Here is a 13,876-nt window from a genome sequence, read left to right on the forward strand (position 1 = left end):
CCTTTTGGGCAGTTTTGACTGCCGAGCCTGCTTGCATGGGCCAGGTAAGGTCATCCTTGATGTATACACAGAGGAATTTGAAGTTGGAGACTCTCTCCACTGCAGCTCCCTCGATGTGTATGGGGTCGTGCCCCCCCCCCCCCCTGCAGCTCCAAGATCATCTCCTTGGTTTTGCAGACGTTGAGAGACAGGTTGTTGTCTTGGCACCATGCTACCAAGCCCCTTACCTCATCTCTATAGGCGGTCTCATCGTTGTTAGAGACGAGACCCAGGATGGTAGTGTCGTCTGCAAACTTCAGGATGATGTTAGAACTGTGTGTTGCCACACAGTCCTGCGTGTACAGGGAGTACAGGAGGGGACTGAATACGCAGCCCTGGGGGCCCCCGGTACTCAGGGTCAGTGAGGAGGAGGTGTGGTTGCCCATTCTCACCACCTGGGGTCTGCTCGTCAGGAAGTCCAGGATCCAGTTGCACAGGGGTGTTTTAAGACCCAGGCTCCTGAGCTTCGGGACGAGCTTGGCAGGCACAATAGTGTTGAATGCTGAGCTTTAATTTACGAACAGCATCCTCACATATATGTTGCCCTTTTCCAGGTGGGAGAGGGTGGTGTGCGTTGTTAGGGCAATGGCATCATCTGTTGATCTGTTTGGGCGGTATGCAGACTGAAAGGGGTCCACGGTGTTCGGAAGGGTAGAGCAGATGTGGGTTCTGACCAGCCGCTCAAAGCACTTCATAATGGTGGAGGTCAGTGCTACAGGGATGGTTTCTTAGGTATGGGGATGATGGTGGCCTGCTTGAAGCAGGTGGGGACTTCAGACAGATGTAGTGAGAGGTTGAATATGGAGGTGAATACCTCCGCAAGCTGGTCGGCGCACCCCCTGAAGACGCGGCCTGGAACTCCATCGGGCCCAGATGACTTCCGTGGGTTCACCCTTTGGTTACCTGCACGTTTTATGCTACAGTGGCTGGCCAATGCCAGAAAACCTCTAATTTTCCCGAGAACCATGATGTGCAGTAGCACCTGATGCAGAAATAGATCATGCCCTAATCTCGCAAAGATTCACAGCAAAGGTGCAGTCTGTTTTATGTTGTGAAAGAAAATAAATACTTCTAGATGTACAATCATGACACAAATCTGAAAGATAATCACTGACAGTGTTCTGAGTATGTTGTTTTTTTGTTTGAGGTGTTGTCTTATACATTTGTTCAGAATAGAGGGTATAAAACTGTCTAGAACAGAGAAACAAAATGTGTCAGATGGAAATTCCCGTGCCTTTAGAGTTACAGCATCATCGTAAACCCAGAGACATTTTCATTTTTGACAACATATCCCCTACAAAGCGCCTAAGGTTTTTAAGGATTATAGCAACCCCTGAGTGAAAATGTCTCACTAATGCAAACTGACCTTTAAAAACGCCTGTGGCAATACTGCAACACCCGAGGCCGAATTACTGGAATATTTTCGAAGCCATGCCAGTGTACCCTACGGCTTTTGCATTTGTATAAAAAGGCTCAGTGTCCGTCTTCTCATCACTCCTGAGCAGCTCGAAGAAGCATCAGCAGCCTCAACTCACAATGGCAACAACCTTCTCCAGCCGTGTGTCCATGTCCTCCGGATCATCCATCGCAGGGGGTTCGTCTGGGCTCTCCCTGTCCGGAGGTGGAGCTCGCTTGAGTGTCATGCGGGCTGGTAGTGTCTACGGCGGTGCAGGAGGATCCGGAGTTCGCATCTCCAGCGCTTTTGGAGCAGGCGGTGGTGGTGGCGCAGGGTTCGGGTTCGCTGCTGGCGGTGGTGGCGGTGGTGGCGGTGGCGGTTTCAGCATGGCCAGCGGTGGTGGAGCTTTCGAGGCCGTCATTGGCAATGGGAAATTCACCATGCAGAACCTGAACGACCGTCTGGCCTCCTACCTGGCCAAGGTGCACACCCTGGAAACGGCCAACGCCGAGCTGGAGCTGAAGATCAGACAGTTTCTGGCGGCTAAGATCTCCCCTGCCGCCCATGACTTCTCTGGCTTCATGGTCACCATCAGCGACCTCCAGGCCAGGGTGAGTGTTGCTAGGCGCCCAGTGTCAGTGCAGAAATTCAGTTCTTTAAAGTTAAAGGGTTCTTCTATGACTTCGTATATGGCTTTACGTAGTCTTTGTAAGATGTATGGACTAGCTTAATTATTCTACAGTTCATGTGATTGTAAAACCATAACAAGTATTTAGCCTCATTTCACTGCCTGTGGTACAAGATCTAAATTCTTTTTCGTTTTTTACTTTTAGATTATGGCCATCATCAGTGTTAAAGGAGCAGCTGTGCTGGGTATTGACAACGCCAAACTGGCTGCCGATGACTATAGAGTCAAGTAAGTTTAAGCCCTTGTCTACTCTTGGAACATCATTTGATTCAATTGGTTATCAGCAAAGAGCTTCCCCAGAGAGGCACTTCAGAAAAGAGGAAGGTTTAGGTAGTGCACAATGCCCTCTACTGGAATATATAAGTATGCATGCAGAAACACATGCAACCCAGACACTCATCCTAGCACAGTATCCTGCACTCATCATAGCACAGTATCTTGCCCTCATAGCACAGTATCCTGCACGTATCCTAGCACAGCATCTTGCACTCATAGCACAGTATCTTGCACGTATCCTAGCACAGCATCTTGCACTCATCCTAGCACAGGATCTTGCACTCATAGCACAGTATTTTGCACTCATCCTAGCACAGTATCCTGTCCTTTTTCTGTTGACATGTTTATTTTAAATGCTTTTTTAAATTTCAGATATGAGGCAGAGCTGGCCATGCGCCTCTCTGTTGAGGCTGACATCGCTGGACTCAGGAGGGTGCTGGATGACCTCACCCTCTCCAAATCCGACCTGGCCATGCAGATCACAGGCATCCAGGAGGAGGTCGCCTTCCTGAAGAATAACCACCAGGAGGTTTGCCTTTTTTTTTTTTACTCATTCATATGTCTCTGTAGTCTTTGTTGTTGCAGTTTTTATTTCTTTTTGTAGCTGTTTGACCTACACACTTTCATGAAAAGTGGTGCACGTATAAAGTTAATTATTATACAGCTCCTCAAAATGCTGCGGAATGCCCCACTGCACGTCGGGTTCCTGTTCATCGTGACAGATGTTTTTTGCGATACTGACAGGCGGACTATACATGATCCCTTACATATCATCATCATCATCATTATTATGTCTTCCTTAGGATCTCCTGGTTCTGCGGGCACAAATCGGCGGCACAGTAAACGTGGAGGTGGACGCTGCTCCTCAGGAGGACCTCACTATCGTCCTGGCCGGCATCCGTGAGCACTACGAGACTGTGGCCACCAAGAACAGAAGGGAGCTGGAGGTCTGGTTCCAGGCAAAGGTGAGTAGGCTACATCAGCCATCCCACAGAGCTGCTAACCTTGGAACAAATTCACTCCAGGTCAGGACAGAAACTAATGTCTGGTGTTTATAGTATTAGAGTTAGTAAACCATGGAAAGCCACTAACAAAAAAGTAAGTACCCAAATATTAATACAGCAGTTGTTACGGCACAATGGGGTTAGGCCATTAACAGTTTTCATACAAACTCAAAATGACAAGAACATATTTACAACCACAAGAGATGCACTAAAGCAACTTGTCACACGTCAACATTGTTGCATCTTCTCCTCAATGTCTGTAGACCGAAGCGCTCAGCAAAGAAGTCCTGACAAGCACAGCCACCCTCCAGACGTCCACATCAGAAGTCACATCCATCAGGACCACTGCACAGGCACTCCAGATCGAGCTCCAAGGCCTCATCAGCATGGTGAGTGCAGAATAAAACGGTGCCATACAGTGAAGGGACTGAACGAACAGCGCTTTGCCCTCCCTCAACATACACGGCTGAAGTGCCCTTGAGCAAGGCACCTAAACCCCAACTGCTCCACAATTATAATTATCTGCAATATATATATATATCAGTACCTTCACAATGTTGCAATCCTATTTTTGCTGTCTATTATAGTTATTGTTGAATTGAGCAATAATGATCTTGCTTTAGATATCTAGGCGAATTACGAATTATTATCTCTACCTGTCCTTATGTGTTTGACCTCTGCATAAACAAAGATAAAAAAGCTATTACTTCCACAGACGTAACTCCTAGATGTCTGAAACCAGATCATTATTGCTCAAATCACCAATCAATATGAGACTATCTGACTTGTCTTCCTCTGTTTGTGTCTCAGAAAGCGTCCATGGAAGCCACTCTGGCTGAGACACAGACCCGCTATGCTGGCATGCTGGCCAGCTTCCAGATGCAGGTGAGCAGCTTGGAGGGGCAGCTTGGCGCTCTCCGCGGAGGCCTTGAGCACCAGGGCCACCAATACGCAATCCTGCTCGACATCAAGACCAGACTGGAGCTGGAGATCGCCGAGTACAGGAGACTGCTCGACGGTGGAGCATACACTCACAGTCACATCTCGTAAGTACCAAGCTTGAACTGGGAGATTGAGCAACACGAACATTTGTTGAAATTCGATGATTAATCTCGTGTTCATACATCGTCTCTCCCCTTTCTGCCAGGAGCGCGTCGTCATTTTCAGCGTCAACTGTGTCGGCAGCGGCAGTGTCGGCAGCGGCTGTGTCAGCAGTGGTTGAGTCAGCGGTAGTTGTAGCAGCGCCAACGTCCAGCACTAGAACCAGAGTGGTGACAGTGACTGAAGAGCTGGTTGATGGACAGGTGGTGTCTTCTTCCACTTCCTCCTCCGTCATCGGTTCCTAAGGAGGTGCCGTCACTGAAGTGGAACCCCTGACCCAAGACTTACCTGTTGCTGATTCACCTGAGCACAAGGCAGGTTTAACCCTGCAGTTTGCCACAGGTTATCTGTGATATCTAGTCACAAACACTTCCAATAAAGCAAGTCCACTAAAATCTACTTTCTGTTTGAGCTTCATTATTTATGTGGAGTTGGTGAGAAAAAAACAAAACAATCACCCTGCTTCAAATGGTCCTCGGTTAGACTGTATTATTCCAGTCTTTAATCTCTTGTGATCAGGTTATCATTAATGAAAAGGTGCAGTACAATGAACTTAAACCACAGAGCATTGTGGGATGTGGAGACATGCCATTAAACCTCAGGTCTATAATATTAGCAAGGTGAGTGCAAGTAAACAGAAGGTGTTATAAGAGTTGTTTTGTTAACATTGATGGTTCTGTCACCAGTCAGGTATCCGTATACTCACATCTGTCTCTACATGATTAGTGAGCCTTCTAGTGGTGGTTTATGTCTATTACCACACCCTGAGAAGAAACTTGTCCACCTAGTGGCTCCGTTCTTTCAGTGCCGCTAGACACAGACCTGTGTCGCCACTCGTTGTCTAACTCGATGTTCATATTAGGCTAGTGTATAGTAAGTGATTCCCCCTCGGCGGAGTAAAAAGCCTGCCGCTCAAACGACTCTTTGCTATAAAATATCAGACATCCTGAAATCTGAAGCGTTGACAAAGTGCATGAATTTTAGTAAGTCATAGCTTCCCAGTGCATAGAAGAGGCCAATGCTCTCATTTTTCACGGAACAGGACCATACAAATAACTCCAAGAAAACAATGTTTTATAGTGACATACGTGAATCTAACTGGGCCTACACTATATAAAAATAAAGAGGAGTCCAATGATTTTAATTCATTTTGATGCTATGTGTATGGTGTGTGGCCTAACAGATATCACGTCAATTTTGTTATTATGAATTCACTATTTAGTAACCTAGGCTATGTGTCACTGTTACAACGACATTGTTTTACAGTCATAGATGTCAACCCACTGTGCTGCTCAAAGTACGCCGGAGCTGCCGCCAGCTGCATTCCTTATCAACACCGACTACAGGACAAACTGCTAGCATCCCAAAATCACTTAATTGAATGATTTCACCGCAACCACCATGTGCCCAGGCTGACCATCGGGAACGATAGACCGAGCATCACACTTACAGTAGCGATATGTAGGCAATATGTTGGCCCTAGATGTAAGAGTAAAGGCCGGTAAGCATTCATGGGTATTCTACCTTCATGGTAATGCAAGATATTACTCAAGTATGCTGCCAGAAACTGTTGAGAATTTGAAGGAGCAACATTTAGTTTTTGTCTTTACATATGCTTGAAAAATGAAAGCATTTCCATAAGCGCATTTCTTACCACTATACTAGAATGCTGGTGAAATGTTAGTGTTTATCGTCTTTACAGATTATTGAAGACACGCGTCAAATCAACATCCATGAACTCATGGCACAATTTAGTATGAAAGAGTATTCTGCTTTTATAACAGTTGTCTAACTTGTCGTTGTCTAACTCGATGTTCATATTAGGCTATTGTATAGTATGTGATTCTACTTCGGCTGAATAAAAAGCTCAAATGACATCCTGACATCTGAAGCGTTGACAAAGTACATGCATTTCAGTCAGTCAAAGCTTATCAGTGCATAGAAGATTAGGCCTATGCCTTCATATTTAAATTCAACTCACAGGGCAAGGGCAGTTGAAATCTGAGATCTAAAACTCACTTGTCATTACCTGAACGTTTTATGATTCAGTGGCTGGCCAACGACAGAAAACCTCTCATTTCCTTGGGAACCATGATGTGCAGTAGCACCTGATTTAGAAATAGATCACGCTCTAATCTCGCAAAGATTCACAGCAACAAGTCTGCAGTCTGTTTTAGCCTATGATGTGAAATAAAATAAATGCTTCTAGACGTACAATCAAGAACATTCATTTGGTCATTTAATACAAGATGCGCACCCACCTAAGCCCCTTCGAGGGCGGACTGCATGATGACGCCTCATTTCCAGGGTGTTGGATGGAAACTGTTTTGAAGAAGGCGTTCTGCCACTTCCATCTTTGAAATGTAACCTGCATCTAGGTTTTCAACGACTGGCAGGTGCATCTTATCGAATCTCTACCCAGTTTGACACCATAACATTGATCACTTACTTACTAAATTGACCAATCATTGAACTCACCACAATATGTTACAAATGGCTATGTCGGCTATGCCACTGCGCTAAAACAATCCAGTGGCCTATCATTCATCGGGGCCTTACTAACGGTCATTCCTCAAAGGTACAGTACATCCTACGAGGGCCTTGCCACTTAAACTCCAGGTAGGTAGAAGCCTGAGTGCTGCAATGAAATTCAATCACATCTTCTCTCTGCATGTGGTCAATTCCCGAAGACGCGGGTTGTAGTGTGAGCCTCCAAGCCTATCATCACTAACACTGTGGGCATCCCTCCACCACACTGCCAATGTGTCGTGTGTCTGTGGTGGCAGCCCATTATGAGTCCCCCTACCACATGTGAAGCCCTTTTAGGTAATCTAAACAGGTACATAGTTAGGTGTAAAGGTGTGTTCATATAAGTGCATTCACTTATTCATTGATTCACTCATTCCTCCATCCATTCATGAGCCTGAAGGGACTAGGAATTAAGAGTTAGTTTATTAAATATATTCCATAGTCAATAGTTCAATAGATCTCATTCCTAGTGGTAAGTTTAGTGTACTTGGAAAACATGAGAAGTGGGAAGCTTCTCGTGTATTTTGAATCTGACCACGTCTCTGAGCTTTCCTCAGCCTCATGTAGAGATATTGAGTCTTTGATCATGACACCCCTGTGTTGTCTGAGACCCGGTGACTCCCAAGTAATAGTTAGCATTTAGGGATCTAGTTATGTGATAAAGTAAAGGTAGGCTTCCACAAAAGGATACCACACGTCTAATGGTATTTTCAGCTCTGTGTTAAAAAGTTAAGTACATACTGTCATTTATATAGCTGTTACATTGATGCGAAGTAAAACACTAATCAGAATTGCTCCAAAAATAAAAGGCCGACCATCGTTATATACTTGGATAGGTTTGTATTAAACATTAACAAAAGACTTAAAGTTTTGATATTTCTATTTTGATTGTATATGGTCCTGTGAACGAGAGATTCCCACTACCCATCCTGGATATGCACTTGGTCCCTGCTGCTCTGGGACTAAATACCCCATGAAACGCATTAACAGCACAACATTGTAAACTGTATTGCCAAGACAACACAATGTCAAGGTTCCCTCAGCCGCAACTAGGCTGTTAGTGTTTGAATGCCTTTCAGGGGGTTAGCCTACTAAGGCCAGTACTCCCTTAGTAGGGACGGACATCGGTTTACCAATTACCACGCAAATTCACTTGAGATTACTGTACTGTTTGACATGTACGAGATTTTTGAAATGCCACAAGCAGTTCACCATTATAGTGCATCACTACCAGTTCAACCATTTTACAAACTTAGACACAACTAGATGCTTTTAAATTGTAGAGTCATTAAAGGCCTTGTTGCATGAAGCAAATAGTAAAACCACTACAGGAAATACGTTAGGAAAGAGGCTTCATAGTCATCTCCACCACCAAAACAGGATAAGGCCTCAATATGAAAAAGGCAAGACAAACATTTGATTCAAAAAACAAATCTGTCCTTTATTGCAGTCAACATGTAGAGGCAAAAAGTCCAGACAGTGACTCAGGTCATCGTGACCAGAGGAGCAGTCGAATCAGACTTCAGTCGTATGGGATACTACAGGGAGAAGAAACAAAAACCTTTTTAATTGGGTGAAATCCTACGGTATGCCACTGCTCCAGGCAGAGCTGTTCAAATTCAACCAAACAAACATTTGTGACTACAGGTATAGATTTGTTAGAGACCTGCCAGGCTGCATTTTTAAACATTAACGAGTGGCCATGCCAAACCACAACACTCAAAGTTCCTAGACCCTTGCACTGAATCAGATTCCTTGTAAATACATTTTTAAGAGCAAACAGTTTGAACCAACCAAGTGGTTCCTTGTATAATCAGAACTCCCTTACCAGTAGTTCCAGTTTGGGCAGCCACAGCACTCTCACTTGAATCATCTTGCGATTACACACAAATAGAAAGTGACACTGTCAAAAGGGGGGTGCAAACATTCAAAGTGTTCCATCAAAACAGACATGCACTGATGTCCTTACCGGTAGCTGCAGTGTGGTCAGATGTAGTTGGGGGATTTGGTGTTGGGGTGGTAGCCACAGCAGCTTCACCTGCTCCATCTTAGGATAACCATACAAAAGTGAACATTTAACCAACACAATCAAGACTCAACAGAACCCATAAATATCGTTAAAAGGAAACCACACCACCAGCTTCAGTATGGGCAGATGTGGTCTGGTTGTGGGGATCGGGTGTTGTGGCGACAACCACATCATCACTTTGGCGGTCCACAGCATCTTCACTGGCTCCATCTTGGGATTCCACATGAGTGAGGGGGCCAAAGAGAAGCCAAGGGACACACTTGATACAAAACAAACTTGCAGAAAACCACACAAAAACTAAAAAGAAACACCCTACCAGTAACTTCAGAAGCTGTCTGGTTGTGTGGATTAGGTGCTGGGGTAGTAGCCACAGCATCTTCACTTGCACCACCTTAGGATAAACATACAAGAGTCAACATTTAACCAACACAAGACTCAACAGAACCCATACATTTCACAAAAGAAAACCTCACCACCAGCTTCAGTATGGGCAGATGTGGTCTGGTTGTGGGGATCGGGTGTTGTGGCGACAACCACATCATCACTTTGGCGGTCCACAGCATCTTCACTGGCTCCATCTTGGGATTCCACATGAGTGAGGGGGCCAAAGAGAAGCCAAGGGACACACTTGATACAAAACAAACTTGCAGAAAACCACACAAAAACTAAAAAGAAACACCCTACCAGTAACTTCAGAAGCTGTCTGGTTGTGTGGATTAGGTGCTGGGGTAGTAGCCACAGCATCTTCACTTGCACCACCTTAGGATAAACATACAAGAGTCAACATTTAACCAACACAAGACTCAACAGAACCCATACATTTCACAAAAGAAAACCTCACCACCAGCTTCAGTATGGGCAGATGTGGTCTGGTTGTGGGGAACGGGTGTTGTGGTGACAACCACATCATCACTTTGGCTGTCAACTGCAGAGGCCTTAAAGTTCACATCTCTCTTCGGAAAACAGAATGCTGTTCAAAGGAAGACAAAACGAGTGACTATTTGACAGAATTTCAAGATAAAACAACTAACAGAAAGAAGGGGAAAACTTACCATTACAGACACAAGCAATGAGGAGACACACAACAACCTTTGCAAATGACGCCATGTTCGACAAGCAATAAAAAAAAACAACGGAAGGGATAACTCCACGGAAACATTAACGCAGTCTTATAAAGGCACGACGCCCTCGTTCTCGTTTCAATAATAATCAGGGTCACGTGTTACAGGTGTGCATCGTTTAGCGAGGCAGCCTGTTTTCTCTGCACAACAGCGAAGCATAGCTAATGAGGTCATGGTTTCGCCTATTATCTTTCAAAGCAGCTGTTTATCACCATCAATTCGGCTTCATTTTCAGTCAAAGACTGTTTGGCATCTGTCGGCAATGACCGCAAGAGGTTTCTTATCGTTGTTGCCTGAAATGTGTATTGGATAAGTCATTATTTATTGTAGGTTATCCGAAACGACGAGACTCTGATTTGAACTTTAATGCTAAAAGCATTCACTAAGCCTACTCTGACTATGACTATGCCATTAATTATTGGTCTATTTTAGTCATTATACTAAAAATCTTTGCTGGCATGTGTTGCCTGTCTCTCATCTCGCGGAGGTTCGCTTTTACTATTTCGTAAAATGCTTTTTCATGTAGGAATGAAGACACGCGGAACTTTGCTGTGACTTTGCTAAATGTGAATGGCATTTCTTTATCGATTACGTTTTTAATCTTCATTTGTGAAAGAGACTATTTACTCAGTGACCAGATTTTCAGATTTGCAAACTAACTGAATTGTTGCCCCATGAACATGTCAGGTGACGCTCAGTATAGCTGTCCGAGTTATTTAGGAAGCGCAATGTCTAAAAGCAATGACATTGTGAGATTTTGATGTAATTTCTGTGATAGCAATATTAACAATACATTGCCTACTGAGTAAGATTATGGTGGATATATTCCTGCATAACATAACGCTAGTATTATAGATGAAATAAAGACATCTAAGAGCATAGTTCGGTGGGTTTCTCCCTCTGTAGGTAGGCAGCCATGAGTGTGTTGAGTGTGTTTTAGAAGGACTATTATTTAAAATATTTGATTAAATTCAATACGGACACCAGAATATTGTTACTGCTTGCTGCTTGCATTGAACTCTGAAGTGCAAAAAGGGAATTAATCAAAGTCAATGCTGAAACCAATCATCTGATAGTTTCCCAAGTTGCCTGATGTTCCTTGAATCTTTGCTTGGTTTATTCGTGATTTGGAACTATTCACTTTGGACATAAAATAGTAAGTTACCTGTGTTTCATGGATGTATTTGCTGTTTTCAGAAAATGATAAAATTATTGCCTCACTCCATTCAAACAATTGTCACTGTGCGATCAATACTTTTCACTCTGTTGGCGCGTGGGCTGTGGTTTTTCCATTAAAATTATTTTTTATGTTTATCCATTGATTTGTATGTTTATCCATTGTTAAACCAAAAACATCATGAGTGGAAAGGGGACTTTTTCCCTTAAAGAAATGAGGCTACCAATCCCTACTACCCTCTTCATTTACATCTCATTTACAGAAATGATGTCCCTAATATCTTATGTAGCTTGTTTTCATGCATGTCTAATAGGCCCTTAGGCCTGAGTATTATGACACATATCTGAAAGATAATCACTGACAGTTGTTCCTTGTGTTCTGAGTAGGCTATGTTGTTTTTTATTTTAGGTGTTGTTTTATACATTTGTTCAGAATTTAGAGGGTATAAAACTGTCTGGAACAGAGAAACAAAATGTGTCAGGTGGAAAGTCCCGTGCCTTTAGAGTTACAGCATCATCGTAAACCCAGAGACAGAGACTGTTAGGTGAAAATTCACCCTAGTTACCTCAGGACTCCGGAGCTGCATATAAGTATATTTATTAGACAAACAACAATTGCAATTGGGCTCACTCACAAAACAAGGATGAAAGTGAAGCAATGATAAACACATCGCAAAAGGTTTATATAGACAGAAGTTGAGCGTTCAGCAGGGATAACCACGTGGTGGATTTCTGATGTCCGAGGCAAGGATGGAAGTTTTTGCAAGGTCGGAAGAAGCACAGTTCGAACCTTCTTATCACCTCTGGTCTAAACATGCTCTTGTACATGTGCAGACTAAGTGGCACCTAATATTCTAAGTTACACACACGCAGAAACACAGAAAAGCCATGTTCCTGCTTACATAAGTACATGATTCATATAAGGTAATTAATAATACAAGGCACTTGATTATTATATTCTTAAGTCATTAACAGTGTTTGGAAATTATCTCCATCAGAGACATTTTCATTTTTGACAACGTATCCCGTACAGAGCGCCTAAGGTTTTTAAGGATTATAGCAACACCTGAGTTAAAATTCCTCACTAATGCAAACTGACCTTTAAAAACGCCAGTGGGAATACTGCAACACCTTAAGCATGTGTATGGGGTCGTGACCCCCCCTTGGCACCACGCTACCAAGCCCCTTACCTCATCTCTATAGGCGATCTCATCGTTGTTAGAGATGAGACCCAGGATGGTAGTGTCGTCTGCAAACTTCAGGATGATGTTGGAACTGTGTGTTGCCAGGGAGTACAGGAGTACAGGAGGGGACTGAGTACGCAGCCCTGGGGGGCCCCGGTACTCAGGGTCAGTGAGGAGGAGGTGTGGTTGCCCATTCTCACCACCTGGGGTCTGCTCGTCAGGAAGTCCAGGATCCAGTTGCACAGGGGTGTTTTAAGACCCAGGCTCCTGAGCTTCGGGACGAGCTTGGCAGGCACAATAGTGTTGAATGCTGAGCTTTAATTTACGAACAGCATCCTCACATATATGTTGCCCTTTTCCAGGTGGGAGAGGGTGGTGTGCGTTGTTAGGGCAATGGCATCATCTGTTGATCTGTTTGGGCGGTATGCAGACTGAAAGGGGTCCACGGTGTTCGGAAGGGTAGAGCAGATGTGGGTTCTGACCAGCCGCTCAAAGCACTTCATAATGGTGGAGGTCAGTGCTACAGGGATGGTTTCTTAGGTATGGGGATGATGGTGGCCTGCTTGAAGCAGGTGGGGACTTCAGACAGATGTAGTGAGAGGTTGAATATGGAGGTGAATACCTCCGCAAGCTGGTCGGCGCACCCCCTGAAGACGCGGCCTGGAACTCCATCGGGCCCAGATGACTTCCGTGGGTTCACCCTTTGGTTACCTGCACGTTTTATGCTACAGTGGCTGGCCAATGCCAGAAAACCTCTAATTTTCCCGAGAACCATGATGTGCAGTAGCACCTGATGCAGAAATAGATCATGCCCTAATCTCGCAAAGATTCACAGCAAAGGTGCAGTCTGTTTTATGTTGTGAAAGAAAATAAATACTTCTAGATGTACAATCATGACACAAATCTGAAAGATAATCACTGACAGTGTTCTGAGTATGTTGTTTTTTTGTTTGAGGTGTTGTCTTATACATTTGTTCAGAATAGAGGGTATAAAACTGTCTAGAACAGAGAAACAAAATGTGTCAGATGGAAATTCCCGTGCCTTTAGAGTTACAGCATCATCGTAAACCCAGAGACATTTTCATTTTTGACAACATATCCCCTACAAAGCGCCTAAGGTTTTTAAGGATTATAGCAACCCCTGAGTGAAAATGTCTCACTAATGCAAACTGACCTTTAAAAACGCCTGTGGCAATACTGCAACACCCGAGGCCGAATTACTGGAATATTTTCGAAGCCATGCCAGTGTACCCTACGGCTTTTGCATTTGTATAAAAAGGCTCAGTGTCCGTCTTCTCATCACTCCTGAGCAGCTCGAAGAAGCATCAGCAGC

The 13,876-nt window shown here is 44.1% G+C and overlaps 1 protein-coding gene and 1 long non-coding RNA gene across 2 annotated transcripts; one reads left to right on the forward strand and one right to left on the reverse strand.

Moving 5' to 3' along the window:
• The first annotated feature begins 1,564 nt into the window (after positions 1-1,564).
• Positions 1,565-4,888, forward strand: LOC105896514 (keratin, type I cytoskeletal 13-like). The gene is made up of 7 exons (XM_042702923.1): positions 1,565-2,046; positions 2,269-2,351; positions 2,772-2,928; positions 3,203-3,364; positions 3,667-3,792; positions 4,214-4,421; positions 4,589-4,888. The coding sequence occupies exons 1-7, from the start codon at positions 1,576-1,578 to the stop codon at positions 4,747-4,749; spliced, it is 1,368 nt and encodes a 455-aa protein (XP_042558857.1). The 5' UTR covers positions 1,565-1,575; the 3' UTR covers positions 4,750-4,888.
• A 3,985-nt stretch (positions 4,889-8,873) lies between these two features.
• On the reverse strand, positions 8,874-9,944 carry LOC122128585. Its single transcript, XR_006151454.1, has 3 exons — positions 9,904-9,944; positions 9,003-9,080; positions 8,874-8,906 (listed from the first exon to the last, which is right to left on the reverse strand). It is a non-coding gene; the product is annotated as an uncharacterized LOC122128585 (long non-coding RNA).
• Positions 9,945-13,876: the final 3,932 nt, after the last annotated feature.

Source organism: Clupea harengus, chromosome 21 (genome assembly GCF_900700415.2).
Source record: "Clupea harengus chromosome 21, Ch_v2.0.2, whole genome shotgun sequence".
Lineage (NCBI taxonomy): Eukaryota > Metazoa > Chordata > Actinopteri > Clupeiformes > Clupeidae > Clupea > Clupea harengus.